The 18,040-nt window shown below is 29.3% G+C and overlaps 2 protein-coding genes across 2 annotated transcripts; both read right to left on the bottom strand.

Moving 5' to 3' along the window:
* Positions 1-310: 310 nt before the first annotated feature.
* Positions 311-2,421, bottom strand: LOC129903731 (peroxidase 12-like). Its single transcript, XM_055979274.1, has 3 exons — positions 2,136-2,421; positions 1,664-1,858; positions 311-1,137 (listed from the first exon to the last, which is right to left on the bottom strand). The coding sequence occupies exons 1-3, from the start codon at positions 2,361-2,363 to the stop codon at positions 514-516; spliced, it is 1,047 nt and encodes a 348-aa protein (XP_055835249.1). The 5' UTR covers positions 2,364-2,421; the 3' UTR covers positions 311-513.
* A 6,474-nt stretch (positions 2,422-8,895) lies between these two features.
* LOC129903027 (peroxidase 12-like) lies at positions 8,896-11,711 on the bottom strand. The gene is made up of 3 exons (XM_055978500.1): positions 11,451-11,711; positions 10,392-10,586; positions 8,896-9,792 (listed from the first exon to the last, which is right to left on the bottom strand). The coding sequence occupies exons 2-3, from the start codon at positions 10,566-10,568 to the stop codon at positions 9,175-9,177; spliced, it is 795 nt and encodes a 264-aa protein (XP_055834475.1). The 5' UTR covers positions 10,569-10,586; positions 11,451-11,711; the 3' UTR covers positions 8,896-9,174.
* Positions 11,712-18,040: the final 6,329 nt, after the last annotated feature.

Genomic DNA, 18,040 nt, shown 5'->3' on the forward strand with positions numbered 1-18,040 from the left:
AAAAAGTATATTTGATGATCAAAATCTGAAAAGTATCGCATAAAATTAGTATGGAGAGGAGTACCATATATGCACAAGTAACAGAGAACGAGTACATATACTAACATATATTTTTAGAAAAGTATTAAGAACAAATACTCTTGTTTACTTTTGAAAATCAAGAAAAAATTAATTGTTCTTTCTTCAATTTACCAAATTATTACTAGTAATTTAAATTTAAATCTGTAAATTATCATTAATTAATAAGCGTAATTTAGAAACGTAAAGACTTGACCTTAATGCTTTTTCAAATATTTGTGCAACATGCAAATTGGTTAAGAGAGGGAGAGTGTGTGTGTATATACTAGTAAACACAATTTTGACATCATGGAGCTAAAAAAACATTCTAAGAAGAGATCCAACACACCATTTTCTTGCATATTACATCACAAAACATATTGTGATTATTATGCTAAGCTAAGACACTCATTATTATTACAACAAAACAAAAAACAAAAGACTAATTAATTAAACTTAAAATAAAGCAGAGAAGGTTTCCTCCAATTCTTCAACAACAGTTGCAATATCAACCTTCTTATCCTTGTTCCTCCTATCACACCTATTCCTAATTTCACCTTGTCCACCAGTCAACACGTTCAATTGTCCCATTTTAATCATACCAATAACAAACTTCTCATAAAACAACGATTGATTCACCGCAAAGCTCGTAACAATCCCTCGAGTTCTTCTATCCGTATACAAATCTTGATCGGACGTAAATAGCCCTTGTCTATTCATAAGATCAACGAAGTACTTGTTATCGAACACATTAGGGCTACGAATGTCCATGTTAACCGTATTGTTCGAGTCAGCTGTGGGGCAACTACGTTTGAGGTTGTTAGCAAATGTCTTGTCCATTGTGGAGTCTTGGTTCGGGTAGAGACGGTCGGTGAAGGAAGTACAGTGGCTGATACCGATAGTGTGGGCCCCAGACAAGGCGACTGCATCGGTTGCGTCGAGGCCTTTGACTGCCAGGCGAGCGAGGACGGTTGTAGTGTTGGCAAATGGTGCGACAAGGTTGTCTATGGTCGCTTGTTCTGTTGCGAAGTTGAGTCCGTCTTTTCTTCCTAAGGGGACATCGTAGTTGGGCCCACCGGTCTGAAATTACCATGAGCTCATAAGTAAATAAAAATGAGTTAACTTTAAGACAATATTTTATATCATGCAAAAGATATAACTATTATACTTTTGTTATTTGCTCTACTATATCCTTTAAACTTCTTACCCTATTCTTGTTATAAGACTTCTTTTATAATTTTAATGAACTAAGTCTTTCGAAAACAGTCATTCTATCTTGATAAAAAGTCAAATATGCATACACTTTATCTTCTCTAGACCACACGTTATGAAATTTCACTGAGTTATTATTGCAGTATATATAATTATGTATTATCGTTATTCACGAAAAAACATTTTTAATTCTGTCAAATAAGACGAAAGCAAATTTGTCGTTTTGAATAAGTTTTAATTTTAACAACTTTCATAGTGGGAAAAATGGCATTTTCTCCCTATGAAAGTCCTTTTTTCTACCCTATTATAATTCGGTAAAAATGTGTCCTTTTTTTTTTCAAAATTAACGAAAAAGAACAAAGTGAGTGAAAGTAACACTTTTGGTGGATCTTACCAAGACAACGGAGTCCCTAGCAGCAATGGCAGTAATATCAGAGCAAGACACAACTTCGCCACACTCAGCTTGGATCCTTTTCCTAAGATCATCAATGATCTTGAATGACTTCTTTCTTAGGGTCAAATTTGGAATTGCAGTTTGCTCACTTGGCCCTCCTGCTGATCCATCCAGCAACACTGAACTATCACATCCCTGCATGATAAAAAAAGAATCATCATTTTTTCATTGAATTTCTTCTTGAAAAATGTTAAGTGATTATTTTCACAGATACTTTAATTGAATCGAAAAAAGGAAAAAATTAGGAAGTTTTTCACTACTACAGTGTGATCAATCAGTTTTCCATCATGTATTTTTTTAATGAGCTGATTTAGAGGAAAAATCATGTTCTCTATATAGTACAAATTTCGCTCTAATTCGTGATAGAAAAAACCTTTATCTTTAGTGACGTGTTTAGACAAAAATTAATAACCTGAACAAAGCAATCGTGGAAATGAAGTCGAAGTAAGCCAGCAGCTTGGCCAACATCATTCTTGATCTGTTTTTCAAGCCTTTTTCTAATAATGGATTCAAGTTGAGGGCAGTTAGATTGATAGAATGACCATGAAAGACCTTTAACTAAAGCAGGCCTCTGAGCTTCTGTCACAAAGAAAGAAGCAACAAGAACAAGCAGAAAACTTGCAACAGTACTGGACACCATGGCTGTCTAGATAGATTTTTGGTTTAGTTAATTAATTGGTACAATGATAGCTACAACAAGGGTCAAATTTATAGCCATATAAAGTTATCCACTTGGATATTTTAAATTTCTTCTTTCTTGTTTTTTCTTCTATTTGTTTAGACTTTAGACTTTTTATAAATGAGGCATCTCGGGATTTTTCTAAGAAATAGCCGCGTGGTCGCCACATTGCTATGGATATTTTTTATTTTGATATTTTTACGTAGTACTCTCTCTCTCTTGCCTAAATAATTGATTTTTTTGGAACGTGGCACATGTTCCTTTGAAAAATTTGTTAATTAAATTACTACGACAATAACAACAATATATTAAAATCTAAAATGAAATGTACATAAATTTTATTACTTGGAGATAAATATTAATATTTTGAATTTTGAAAGATTTATTTATTTTGAACCATACAAAAAGTGTTAGAAATTTAATTATTTTATATCAGAGAGTGAACTTCCTCCATCATTTTTTACCTTTTCAATTTGAATTTTACACCGTTTTTAAGAAATAATTATTGACATGAATAATTTATCACTATAATCATATTAATTAATGTTTAATATTAAATCTTAAAAATTAGTAATTATTACTAAAAATAATATATAATATATATAAATTATTTTTTTCTTGATCTAAACATGATAAAGAAAAATAAAAATATTTTTTTAATTCTGTGAACACACCGAGTGAGTAGTTTATATTGCATAGGATGATGAATCCAAGAAAGACGCATATCTCTGTTCTTTTGTGGTACGTGCAAAATTTCGTGCTTAGTGTAATTTACCTTTCCAACTGTTAACATCCAATAGAAAAGCAAAATAAATTAGCCGCCAATAAAGAATGCCTATTTTTCAATCCAACTCCACTCCATATATATTTACGACATGCATGAATCTTAATGATTTGTTTGTACGGACTCCGTCCAATTTTAGATATCATAATTTTTTTTAAGAATCAAATTATATAAATTTAATAAATATTTTAAAATATTTTTTTTATCATATTAGTATGAAAAAAATTGTAACTTATAGTATTTTTTGTATAGTTTTTGAATATTTAATTTTTTATTTTATAATATTAAATTAAAGTAATATAATTTAACTTTAAAAATTAATCATATAGACTTTCGAAAAACGCAATATGACAATTAAAATAAAACGGAGGGAGTACTAAACTTTGAATCTTTGTCTTTCATTTTACGTGGCACGATTCAAATTTTGAGAATCAAATAATTTAAATTTGATCATGAAAAAATTTATATATTTGAAAATAATAATTGAAGTAGTATTTAATTAATGCGGACGTTCATGACAAGATAATTTTCTAAATCCCTCTAATTAATCTAACAACTCTTTATAAAAAACGTCAATCATTTATTAATTCCAACTAAATATTTATCTATCAATTTACTCCACTAATATGATCAACCAAGATTTTATAAAAGAATAGTTTGATATTACCTTTTACGGAAAAGAATAGTTTGAATGACAAGATTTGAAAAAAAAAATATTTTTAATTCGATTAATATATTGTTCTTGTCTATAATGCTATTTTGTTGTTGTTGATTATTATCAATTATGTTATAAACTTTTTTTTAACGAAACATATTTATTATAAAATGATAACACAAACTTATGAATATTTTTAATAATTTATAGAACTTACGGATATAAAATAATATTTTTTAAAATTTCACCAAAACTTGAAAAAATTTAAAACTAAACATATGGTGTAATTTCACAAAAATCTCTATCAAAAATAACTTGCCAAGAATAGTTGGAAGCTTGTGGCCAAACGGGCCTTAGTCAAAATCAAACAATTGGAGTATATTTTTTTTTTTAAGTATATGCTTTAGAAGGATTCATCGATTTTTCTATCAAAGAGCCACGTGATTGTCACACTGCTCTGGACCTTTTGATTTAAATATTTCAAACAGCATTAATTATATATAATTATTACTCTCAAGAAAATTTATTACTACAAAAAAAAAAGACCTACCTATGCTTTAAAGTGGCGAGCCACATCCACACCCGTTTATACAAAAATTATACTGTATTGATATATATCACATATTGACATTTTATCACTTTTCGACTTTTATACTATTTTACTTTTTTATATTTTGATATTCTTTGGTCAAATTCTGACTCTGTTATTATGAGTAAGTTTAACATTATGTACCCAGATCATACCTTCAGAGTGTGATTTGCGTCAAATTCTGGTTCCTTCATTATGAGTGAGTTTAGCATTATGTACCCAGATCATACATTCAGAATGTGATTTGCAGACTATCTTCTTTATTGTTACGTTCAATTAGGAAAATGTAAAATATGCTAGTGGCCAGTAAAGAATACATTAAGGTAGAAATACGTATAAATTACTCTTAGTTAACAATAATAATAACATTCAGTGTAATTCTACGAGTGATGTTTGGATAGGATAATGTATATGCAATTTTATTTCTATCTTCCGAAGGTAGAGCTGTAGGATAAAAGAGTTGTTTTTTATATACCATCGATTCAAATAAAATATATATATATATATATATATATATAATCAAGCGTGAAACATAACATTACGTCATTTAACTTATTAATAAATTAAATTAGTTCAACTATATTAAATACAGAAAAAAAAACTGAGGGCACTGCTCCAATTTAATAGCGGCCCTGATATTTTACTCTCTAATAATAAGCTTATGAATTTGTCCATAGGAGCTTTGATTTTCACTTTTGTAAAAAAAAAAATTCACGTACTCTAGTGCAAATGTTATTTTAATTAGTTATATGATCTTTTCCATTAAATAAATCATAAAAGTTAACACGAGTAATTTGCAAATAAAACACAGAAAAACTTGTATGATTATTTTATATTATATAAAGCTATGAGTCATGTTTGCACTGCAGAAAATCTGGCGAGGTTAGTAAAGAGCAAATTAGGTGAAGTCATTTATTTACCCAAAAAAGAAAAGACGAGCTTCAAAGAGTTGACTGACAATTTGCCTAAACCAGTGGTTTTGGCCCCTAGAATGTACTGCGATATATACTTTCGCTATTTCAATTTATGTGGTATAATTTAATTTAATATAATATTTAAATAAATAAATAAATTATTATTTAAAATAATTTATAAATATTTATTTATTTGATTATAAATTATTTTATTAATAATAATTATTTATAGAGATCGATTAAAAAGAAAAATGAGTTAAATTTAACAGTATCATTTTCAAGTCTACATTATCTCTTCTATGATGATCTCTTCCAAGTCTTACATATCCATGTTGGTTTAATTTCATTATAAAAAAAATGCATTTTGAAAAATAATATTCGAAAGAAAATCTACGTTCATACTCTTACCTTCCTTTCAACTATTCTTTTTCTTTTTTTTACATAAATATATATTCCACTTTTTTCTTTCTTTCTTTTGGTTACTAAAGTGATAGTCGTTGATAGTTGCAATTTATTTCTCTTGTTTTTAATAGAGGCCGCCCACGTGTAGACTTTGGAGGTTCCAAAGGACAAAAGCAGCCTACAACACACTTTGGTATTGCTATAGGACGGTAAATATTGCTATCTGGACTCTTTTTATGCGAGCCGAGGATTTTTCGAAAATAGTTGTTCTATCTTGATAGAATAAGATCTGCATATACTTTACATTTTCTAGATCTTACGTTGTGAAATTTCACTGAATTGTTATTGTTGTTATAATTAGAAATAATTTTTGTATAAATTTTTGATAATGTAGTTGTTATTGATAGAGAATATTTCACGAGTAAAATAGAACTTCGAAGCATAAATTCAAAATAATTAAATTTCAAAACGAATATCAAATACCTGATGAAAAATTAAAAGTAAGAACACATACCTCAGTAATAATAATACTCCATAAAGTAAATAAATAAAAGTCTTTGTATCCGACCAAGAAACTTTTAGTTCACATAATCCTTTTCCTAGCTACTTGTTCATGGTACATTCTATTATTCAATGAATCATTATATTATGTTTGAAAGAAGAAGCAAAAGTCTTTTCATTTGTTCAAAATTTAGATGTATCATTGAGCATCTTTGATTTTTCAACCGTTGCAATTTGATGAAATGTAGTACAATAATAACTATGTTGGGCTCGTTTGATAAATCGAGATAAGAGAATGAATTTCAAAATTAATTTTAAAATGAACTTATTTTATATTTAATTGGAATTTTTTTAAAAAATAATTTATCTTGAAATTAATTATTCAGAAATTATAATGTTATTTCTCTCCCATATTGAGGGTAGAACAATAATCCTAAATAATTAATTTCAAAATTACTTATTATTCAAATAAAAAATTAAAGAGAGGGAAGATGCTCTCACGTTACCTTTATTCTTTCACTTTTTTCTAAGCTGGCTTTCAGATTTCGTTTTTCTTCAAATTTAAAATTTATACGTAAAATACAAAGGGTGGATGAGGATTAAATCAAATTAAAACTTTATTTATATCTAGTGTTTATACCTAGAGAATACATGCATAACATGTATTTGTACAAGCTTTTAATAATTAATTTTGGTAATTTACATATATTCTCACTTTGTTAAATTGCTTGATCATAATAAATTAATATGATTTAATATAAATATTTAATGTGGCTAAAATTTAATAATCAAAGTAGAGAAAAAAGGTTATGTCCTCAATTTTTTTAAATTATAAGCATATTAACTATGCAAAATAGATATGTGAGATTTTTAAATCGCAATAAGTGGCACCTTTCTAGTTGTAAATAGGGATGACAATACGACAGATGAATTAAGTATTTTTCTGATAAAGTTTATCTAATTATTTAAATACAATCATACCGTGTCCCGTTTATCCCCGCATTGTTTAGCCTCGTTATATATTATTTGTTTTCGTTGTCAAAATTTACTGTTTCTCTTACGATTATGTCAAATATTGTAATTTTCTTTCATGTAGTCACAATCATTAATATTCTTTTTATTCGATTTGGTTTCTTTTCTCATTTGGTGCAAGACACTAATTCCTTTTAATCGAGAAAAAAAAAAAGAAAATTCCAATTTGTTCTAATTTATTTATTGTCAGAATTAATAAAGACACTTAAAGCACGAGTTGTAAGTCGCGCAAATAACTACATTAACTTTAAAAGGACTATCCGGTGATATTTAATCAAAATATTTTCTAGTTAATTCTAGGTCGTCAAGTTAAATGGTGCACTTGTTTGAATATTGAGTTAGTTATATAAGGGATCAATTTTCACTTAATAATGTATATTTTAAACTTTTTTTACATGAATTAGCAAACAAATACTACTTAATTAATATACACCTATAATTTAAGTTAATTTTCACTCGCGTCAAACCTTTTTTAGTAATTAATATACATAGCTATAGTTATCCAGAATTTGTATAATTAAGCTCCCAATTGCATAAATTCAGAATTTCCTAATTGAATAAATTCAGATTTCGTATATACTTACGCTATTATGTATATAATATAATATTGATACATTTGATTTGTATAAATTCTGAAAAATTCCTAAAATGTATAAATACAAAATTTGCATATACTTACCATGTTCAGCGAATTATACAATCGAATTTGTATATTTGCAGCGAATTATATAAACGGGTATGCAAATTATACAAAATGTAATTACCTAGATTATAGCTATTTCGATCTATTAAGATTTTTATAGTAGCTATTTATGAAACTTTCACTTTTTTAAAGTGGTATACTTGTATTTTATAAATCCTAAACTCACCTCTAGTTTGAATACAATTTTTTTTGCACTGTACATACTTCTTGATTCGTTTAGCTTTTTTATTCCGGACTCCTTCGATTTGCAGTACAACCATGAGTCTTTGTAGGAGTCTTGTACTTTGATACAATATATAATTTGTGTATATACTCTGATTGCCTTGGAAATCAGAGGTAGTTCATACTTTAAGACAAGTAAAAAAATAAATTGATGTTTTCTTCTCTTTTTTAAGTTAAAAAATGGAACTAAAAAAAAATTAAACAAAACGCCTAAGTCTAGGCTTGAACCCGCTACTAAGACAGCTTTGAACAATCTTAAACATTGAGCTATCTTTCTTTGCTATATAAAAAATGCTCAACAGTTAGTATTTATTCATAAATATCGTTATTTAACTTATATACTCGCAAAGAATTTTCGATAAAGGTTGTTTATCTGAATACCCTTGCTAAGGTGTAATTCCGCCCCAGCAGTTGGAAATTAATGTGGATAATATCGATAACACTTGAAATATGTATCATAGGAAAGTACTACATATGTTATTTATTTTTTTACAACTACATAGGTTATTGTTCACCATTCAAATATTTGGAGGTGGTATTATTTTTCAATTCTTAAATATTAAAAGGGTAAAGTGGAATTGACTCATAAAAATAAAATGTAAGTGACTTTACTAGTATCTAAATATCCCTCTATGCAGGCCCCCTCCAAAAAAAAAGCGCCAAATAAATTAGATTCGTCATACAACATGTGTTCAACTTGGAAATCTAACAGCATATAGAAATTTATCCATACAGAAAGTAGACATTAAGACATAGATGCCCGTATAGGCCGTACTAATATATTAATCGCTCTCGAAAAAAAATCTATTGATTCTCTCATATGATAATTTACTTCGCAAACGAAACAAAAGAAAAACAAAAAAAACAACAGTCATGCCACATTTTGCCTCTGATTATTACAAGAAACATATATATTTAACAAAAGACTTGCATTAAACAAAGTATAGTACTTCCAATAAGTTAAGTTAACTTAAAATGCAGCAGCCAAGGTTTTCTCCAATCCTTCAAAAACATCAACCAACAACTTATCCTTATTCCTCACTGAGCACTTAGCCCTAATTTCACCTTGTCCGCCAGTCGACACGTTCAATTGTCCCATTTTAATCATGGCTATTACAAACTTGTCAAAAAAAACCTTTTGGTCCGTACCAAAATTCGTAACGATCCCTCGAGTCCTTTGATCCGTGTACAAATCTTGATCGGACGTAAAAAGCCCTTGCCTATTCATGAGATCAACATAGTACTTATTGTCAAAAATATTAGGGCTACGAATGTCCATGTTGACCGTGTTGTTTGAGTCAACTTTAGGGCAACTTCGTTTGAGGTTGTTAGCGAATGTTTGGTCCATGGTGGAGTCTTGGTTCGGGTAGAGACGTTCCGTGAAGGAATCGCAGTGGCTGATACCGATAGTGTGGGCCCCAGACAAGGCGACGACGTCCGTGGCGTCGAAGCCTTTAGTAGCCAGGCGAGTGAGGAGGGTTGTAGTGTTGGCAGTTGGTGCAACGAGGTTGTTTATGGTTGCGGTTTCCGTAGCAAAGTTAAGTCCATCTCTTCTTCCCAAAGGTACAACATAGTTGGGTCCACCAGTCTGGAATAACAATGGTAGATAAATAAATAAATAAGCATAAATAAATAAAAAGAGTTTGTTTCCTAATACTCCATTCATCTATTGACATTCTTTCATTTTTAGTCCGTCTTAAAAATAATGACTGATCATTTCTATATTTAAAAGAAATTTAAACTTTCTATTTTACCCATACTCAAATGATTTAGAGCCTGTTTGGATTGACTCATAAGTTGCTAAGCTGTTTTCAACCTTTTTGAGTGTTTGGTTGGCCAACAAATTAAAGTCATTTTGTGCTTAAAAAAATAATTGGGCCTATTTGACATAGCTTATCTAAACAACTTATAAGCTGTTTTCTGCTTATAAACTGTTTTAAATAAGATAAGTCAAACAGGGTTTTAGTCACACAAATATTTATGATTTTTTTGTGTCCAGTCAAGCACCTTCAAATAAGTTGGAAGGAAGGGAGCAGCTATTTTTTCTTGTTGGAATAATTGTATTTTTTGGGTTAAATAGGTACGTAATTAGTAATTGACATGTGAAATAAAATGTTTAATTACTAGTATTTCAATAAATTAAGCACTACTAGTGTATTATAAGGAGGTAATATATTTATAATTTACCAAGACAACAGCATCCCTAGCAGCAAGGGCAGCAATATCAGAGCAAGAAACAATTCTTCCACATTCCTTGTGAACTCTTTCTCTAAGATCTTCAATGATCTTAAATGACTCTTTTCTTAGTGTCTGATTTGGTATTGCAGTTTTCTCACTTGGACCCCCTGCTGATCCATCTAGCATTACTGATCCATCACATCCCTGCATCCATCATTTGTACAATATTCATAAATAAATAATTAGATAAAATGTAGTTAGATACTATTGGTTTCTTTTAAAAGATGGAGTAGCAAAAAATGATTGAAAATATCTCTCTTTGGATTTGGATTGAAATGTCTTTTAATAATTTGAATAAGCAAATAACTTGAAATTAAAAACAATCTAAAATATCTCAACAACTCAAACAATCTAACTAAAATTCAAATTCATCTTAAACTAAACAACTTATTTTGTTAAAAAGTTACTGCAACTAAATGCAAATTTCAACAGATACATATCCCGCCTTCATAAGATAGAGGTAAGATTGCATACATATGCATCCGTACTCACCACTTATGAAATTTTATTGGGTATATTATTGTTGTTGATGTACACGTCCCTCCTCTTTTAAAAGGATCATGGTTAAAGTTACAGATAAATTAAAAATACGTTAAGAGCTTCAGAGCGATAAAAAAGTGAATCACAATGGATCTTAATAGCAAGGTCACTAAATTTGTCACTTACCATATCCTATCACATATTTAGCATTGGTCTTCCGCTTGATATGTCACAAGTCATTAACCACTTATCCATTACAAAAAGAAGGGAAAAAACGCTTTGTTTGCAGGGGGTCAAATTTAACATATATATCACTCAAAAAGAATATATATGTTTAAGTCATAACACGCATTACAAACGAATATAATAGTTGTGTCATGTGTGTGGGGCTATGATATGGACAAGAGTCATTAAGCTCATCAGCTTAAGAAGAGTGAAACTTACTTAAAACATAAGATAACAAATATAGATTATGCTAATAATGTAATTTTTTTATACTATTCATATATAAATAGCATGTTTAAGTACCTGAACAAAGCAATCATGGAAATGAAGACGAAGCAAGCCAGCAGCTTGGCCAATATCATCCTTAAAAACTTTCTCAAGTCTCTTCCTAACAATTGATTGTAATTTTGGACAAGTTGAATCAAAGAATGTCCATGAAAGCCCTTTCACTAAAGGAGGAAGCCCTTGACCTTTTGATGAGACAATGGAATATTGAGAAAAAAACTAAAGAGAGGAGATAAACAAGAGCTCAAAGCTTGAAGAGACACCAGTAGAAGCCATAAGTATTAATGTCACTTTATCTTGATGAAAAAACATAGCTAAGCAATGGTCAAATTTATAGCCATGTAGTGCCAGTTATTTAAAATTATTAATTATTTTTTTAATAGCCAAGTGTAAGATTTTTTTGAATTAATAAGGCCATTGGATTTCCTAGAAAAGAAAGGGTCATTAGTGCTTGTGGCCGTCACAAGCTGCCATCTTCCTTTTTCTTAATTAAGATTAATATATTTGTAGGTGTAATGATTAATTCCTACTGGCTGCTTTTACTGTTCCATTTTTAATCAGTTGAATATGAATAAAATCTTACTAGCACCACCTCCAGAATAGGCTTTTCAATAAGCGACTTGGATTTAATCGGACTTTGATATAAATATTGGACATCGAGTGAGAATTTCAAAAAGAATACGTGAACATCATTGATGTATACAAATTGTATATCAACCGTATAATAAGTAATATTCATCATTGTGTACACCGACAATTATACGAGCTAAAATTTATAAAAAAACTAAAGATTAGGATTTGTTTTGTTGCATAATTTATTGCGTTGTTTATTTTTTAAAAAAAAACTTTCTTCTTTAGAGTAGTAAAACATCATATTTTATATATATGAATAAGGGAAAAGAGTATAACCTGCCCGGGCTAATATATGTAACCCAACAAACTTAGGAACTTAGGTAATATATTCCCTTATTATATTTGCTTAACTTATTTTATGAACCTAATAATTAAGTAACAAATAATCTAGTAAATATTGTTAATCTCCTCTTAATTATTATCGAGGTTATAGTAAATGTAAAATTTAGCTCAAATTAATTAAGTAACCAGCCCAACCCATCGCATATAAGGAAACTTTGTGGGGGGGAAAAAACACTAAAAAAGCCTTTTGCTGCTTGGCTTGTTATGGCCATTTCCCTCTCAGACACTTCCAACATATTTAATTTCTTTCCACAAGAAAATAAAAACTCTCTTTCTTGAAAGTTCATAAATTATTTTTAAAATTTTAGAACAAATAATTGAGATTTTGTTGTGCATGTACTATTGTAGCCTTACAGATTCTATGTTGTACAGGTATGGAATTTTTTTTTCATGATAGACCTTCTGCTCGAGTAAGCATATCAAAAATAAAGTATGTAGAACAAATACAATAGCGAAGAAGTCTTGTTGAAAACAATCAAAGAGAACAAGTAGCAACAACAAACAATATGCTTCATTGAAGCAAAGGAAACACCAAATATTGATAAGAGAACTAGACAACGTTCGATTAATCATATCTAGGATCATGTCCTCGATAAGCTCCATATATGCCATGTCTTGTTTAATCATTTCACCCAGGACTTCCCCGGCCAACCTCTACCTCTCCCGATACAATTATAGTCAATCTTTCACATCCTTTTACTGGAGCATCCATACATCTTCTCTTCATATATATATCTTAACCATCTCAATCTCACCTCTCTCATCTTATCCGTCACGAAAGCCACACCGACCACCTCATTTATGTATGATACTTCCATGCAATTTAATGATGCTCCATGGAAGTCTGAATGCTAGGGGTGGGCATAAAATACCGGAAACTGAATTACCGGACCGAACCGACTATTTTGATATTTCGGTATTCGGTATTCGGTACTTTTAATAGTGATTGATAGTCATTGAGTAATGTGTGAAGTTTACTATGCATTTAATTATTATAGTTTGGACGATTGATATATTGTTGTGATTGGTCTGGGATCCCAAGATCGTGAAATCTATAATCTTGAAATTGGCCTATCAAAAAAATGGCGTCTTGAATAAAGAAGGCTTGATAAAATATTGCTAATGAAATGGAACGTAATAATAAAGAATGATAAATTAATTATATTTGGATCGGGTGTCACGAGCCAACACGATATATTTGGATCGGATGTCATATTTTGGCACAGTAATATTAAAATAAAATAAATTAAAATGACTTAATGCTACCCAATCTCCAATAACTCATTTCCAAAAAAGCGTGATGTGGAGGCTTGAGTCCTCATGTGTGATCTTGATATTGTTGACTGGTTATGAAATTGTGGTCGGGCCCTTCCCCGAACCCTGTGCATAGCGGAAGCTTTATTGCACCAGGCTGCCCTTTTTTTATGAAATTGTTCATTGTGTTATCATTTGATCTTGATCTTGTTGGTTGCAACCTGTTAAGTGTTATGGTTGATTTTTCGCTACTACTTTATGCATATTGATTTCTATTTTGAGTCGGCCGATGATATCTACTCAGTACATGTTGTCCTCTACTAACCCCTACTTGTATTTTTCTTTGTTTTATTTTGTGGAGTGCAGCGAGTGTTCCACCGACTTCGACTTGACTTCAGTTCTAGTCAGTCTCAAGTTCATAAAATTTTAGGGTGAGCTATCCTTCTAGCTCGTGATGGATTCTCTCGGTCATGGCATAGTGTTCTTAGTTTTCAGACATATTTTGTTATTTATTTATTCTGGTGTTTGACATTTTCAGACTTAGTTTTAGAATTTAGATGTCCTAATGTGATGACTTTCAGGATTTGGGGAACGTTACGTAATAAATTCTAGTGACTTTTGTTATGTCTTACTTTAATAAGGTTTGAGCTTCCGCATTATTGTCGTGGTTTATAAGTTGAATCGTTAATTTAAGTTGGGGTTTGTATTGTTAGTTCTCCCACCTAAGAGGTTAAGTGTGGGTGTCACTCATGATTCAATTTGGATCGTGACAATTGTGCAATTAATTAGAGATAAATTCAAATAAATAAAGCCTACTAATGATAACACAAAAACTGATAACTACAAAATCCTTTATTGATTTGTCCCTAAGTACAACATGCTATGAAAAAGATGGCTCATAAAATTATTTTTCTCGTTAATAATAATCTCATTTTTCATTTATTCCGGAGTAGGTCGCGTACGTGTTTTTTTAAAATTAAATGTCGTATAATTGTATCATAAATAAAGGAGCAAGTTTAAGCCTAAAAGTACTGTTAGAGGAAATTTGATTTAATAGGGGAAAAAAGGACATCTTTTTACCTTTTTTTAATTAACATATTTCATTACAGTTAATCCCTTAATATTGATAATCTAATGTGGTTTGATCCACATATCTTCTTCTTTTTTTTTTCAAAATTGAGAAATACATCTGGAGAAGAACAAACTTACGAAGGAATCTTACCGTTTTAAATCCATACGAATAATTTAATTTACATTTCGGGGACGTCCATTTTCCACTTCAATTAGAGAAATAATAAGAAAAATATCAAAGCAAATAGTATGATCTCAGTAGAGAACCGTCGTGAATTAGTGATTTCTAAAAATAGTATATCAAATTATTTATTATTTTAAAAGTTCAAGATAAAATTAATTATTTATTTCTTATTTTTCCTTAGTAGTAATTATTTTTTGAAGACTACAAACACCTAAATAGAGTAAATACATAACTAAGAGAGATTATATTTTTAAACATAAGTGAGAATAAAATAATTTTAAAAAAAATGTCCAATAAATGTTTTGTTAAGAAAAATATAAAGGAAGCACGAAAGAAAATTTGAGACAAGGAGAGTAAAATGTCGAAGTCAAGATAGTGAAAACAGGAACTCTTTAAAAAATTAGCAACTATATTTCACCAACCATATCTTGTTGTCGTTGATTAGTTTAATTAATTTTTCTCATGTGAACAAATTAAGTATCAATTCAAACCATTCAACATATTAGACTTATAATCTTGTGTTTGAATTTGTTCTGTAGTAAATGTTGTATATATGTGTTTTTATGCCGATAAATTCAAGGTCTGAACTCTATATGTTCAACTTTTATAAATTCAAAATGGTGTATATATGTGTTTACTATTTTATAACAATTTTAGTAATTTTTTACATAAATATTTACGTCGAAAGTTATTAATTCAACTTAACTTATATCAATGGTACATCCGTCCCTTATGTGGCTACATATGATACTGATACAGATTATTTAAAATAATGACAACTTGATTGCTATACCTTCTTAAACATAACGAAGATAATGGCCAAATTATCAAGTGACTAGAGAACACATGATTAATTAATTATTTGACTATCATAATATCGTGTGGAGACACTACTCTTTAACAAACACTCATTTTTCTTCTTGCTTTTTTTCCATATAACCTACGAATTAATCAATGCTGTGATAATTAGCCAAATTAAAGCTAGTTTGAACTCCCTGCCTCCGCTACTTTTAATTAATTTTGTTAATTTTTATAATTTTCAAGACAATACTTGCAATTAAAAGACTACGATTGAGTTAATTAATACTAACTTATACACTATAAGTAATTTGTACATATATCATGAACGTATTTTAACATATTGTAATGTTTAATTCATGTATTTTATAAGTAATATTAATTATTTATAATTATATTTAATGTGATTTGATAATGTAAAATATATTTCTTTGTCTAAACTAGAAATGCTACAAGCAATTGAGAATTTAAAAGTGGAGTATGATAGAGTAATAGTCAGATAACATTTAGGTAAGCTTTTAGGTATGGGTCGCACTAATTGATAGTAAATTCTGTCCTTTTCACCATCTTTCTTCCCTCGTTTGTTTACTTTTAGTTTTGTTTAATCATATCTTGTCATCAAAATTTTTTTTTTCGATTTCTATTGAGTTCGGAAGAAATTTGAATCACACACTACAAAGTTTATTTTGTGGGTGACGCTTTCAACAGAAATTTCTCAATATGCAAAGCTCAAATTTCAGACTTTTGTTTAAATATTAAAAAATCTCATCACTGTATCACAACTCATGTTGATAAAATAAAATATGATTTTGATAGATCTAGGAGCCAGATTTGGAAATATTCCAAATATTAGGTTAGAAAACAATGGGCAAAGAAAAAATGAGGGTAAAACTTTTACAAAAAGGGGAAATTATATTTTTATTTCAACCATATTCCCCTCATTTATTCTTTCTTAGCAATTTACCAAGACATATAAAGACAAGAAAGAAAAGGAAAAACGATGTGATGCAAGTGACAGACAACAAATCTTATACCCCAACAACTCCATCAAAACATGATTGTTATGATATGATCCATTCAACTTTTAATTTTTACATAAAATTGATGTTGATATTGAAAACAGTACAAATTATAATACGTGCTACATTGAGCATTTACGTCAACGTGCCATATTTTGACAATTGTGTGGCCACAGTGAGTTGTATACTTGCCCAAGCTAAGGTGATAAAGACAACACCAAATTTATTTTAGTTTATATATATATAAAAAAGAAAGTGATAAAAAAAACTGAGACGTTATTACTAGTGTGTTTGGTACTATAACGGAAAATATTTTTCTTAATTATTTATTGTGTTTGGTTCCAAAAATATTATTTAAAAGATATTTTTATATATAATTAGATCATCATCATCATATTTATATTAAAAATGGGAAGATTCTAAGTTCAAAGTTGGATTACCATTTTGTTTCTACACTAAATTAAAATATTATAAATTATTTAATTAATTAAATATTAAACAATAAAAGATAAAGAATTTGAAGAGTTTGGAATTAATAACAAAGCTTTATGTTAAATATAATCTCATTAATTGAACTGAATCAAGTAATAAACAGAAGAATTGTTCCCTCTCCCAAATAGTTAATGCATGCTGTTATTGTGCAATTTTGCTTAATAAATGGGGAGGATGTTTATTCTGTCAATAGTAATGCAAGCTAAATGTGTACCTTTTTTTCTTAAAAGTTCATCCCCATTTATGCTTCTGTTGTGGTCTTTTGAGATTTCATTGATGATAACATTTATGCATATAGATATTTCATTTTCTTTTACAGCACTTCATAAAACCTCACAATAATTAGGTGCATACAAAATTTAACCCTTGTCTAAATTGAGACTTTCCAAAACTTGGATAGATTCTTGAGGGAATGAATAGTTTCACCCAAATATTTGGAACTTTGTGAATTGTAAAAAAAAAAAAAAAACAATTACGAATTAAGGAAGATGAATTCTCAAGGCATGAGGGGAAGGATTTGGATTGAAGCTTTTGATTAGAATTTACGAGTTTATGTAAATTATATATTCTTGTTTTGAATATTAATTAATATGAATACACGCACAAAACACATGCCGAGAGACTAGTAAATATAAATATCACGGGGGTACAAATTAGAGGATGTAAATGATTTTTTAGGCAGCAAAAAAAACAGAGTCAGTCTAAACAACTTCAAGATTCAATAAATTCAAGGCAAAATAATGAACTGGTATTGGACAAATTTGAAGAAAACAAGAGAAAATTATCCTTTTTAGTTCCTATATTTGTTTTAAAAA

The sequence above is a fragment of the Solanum dulcamara genome, chromosome 9, assembly GCF_947179165.1.
Source record: "Solanum dulcamara chromosome 9, daSolDulc1.2, whole genome shotgun sequence".
NCBI lineage: Eukaryota > Viridiplantae > Streptophyta > Magnoliopsida > Solanales > Solanaceae > Solanum > Solanum dulcamara.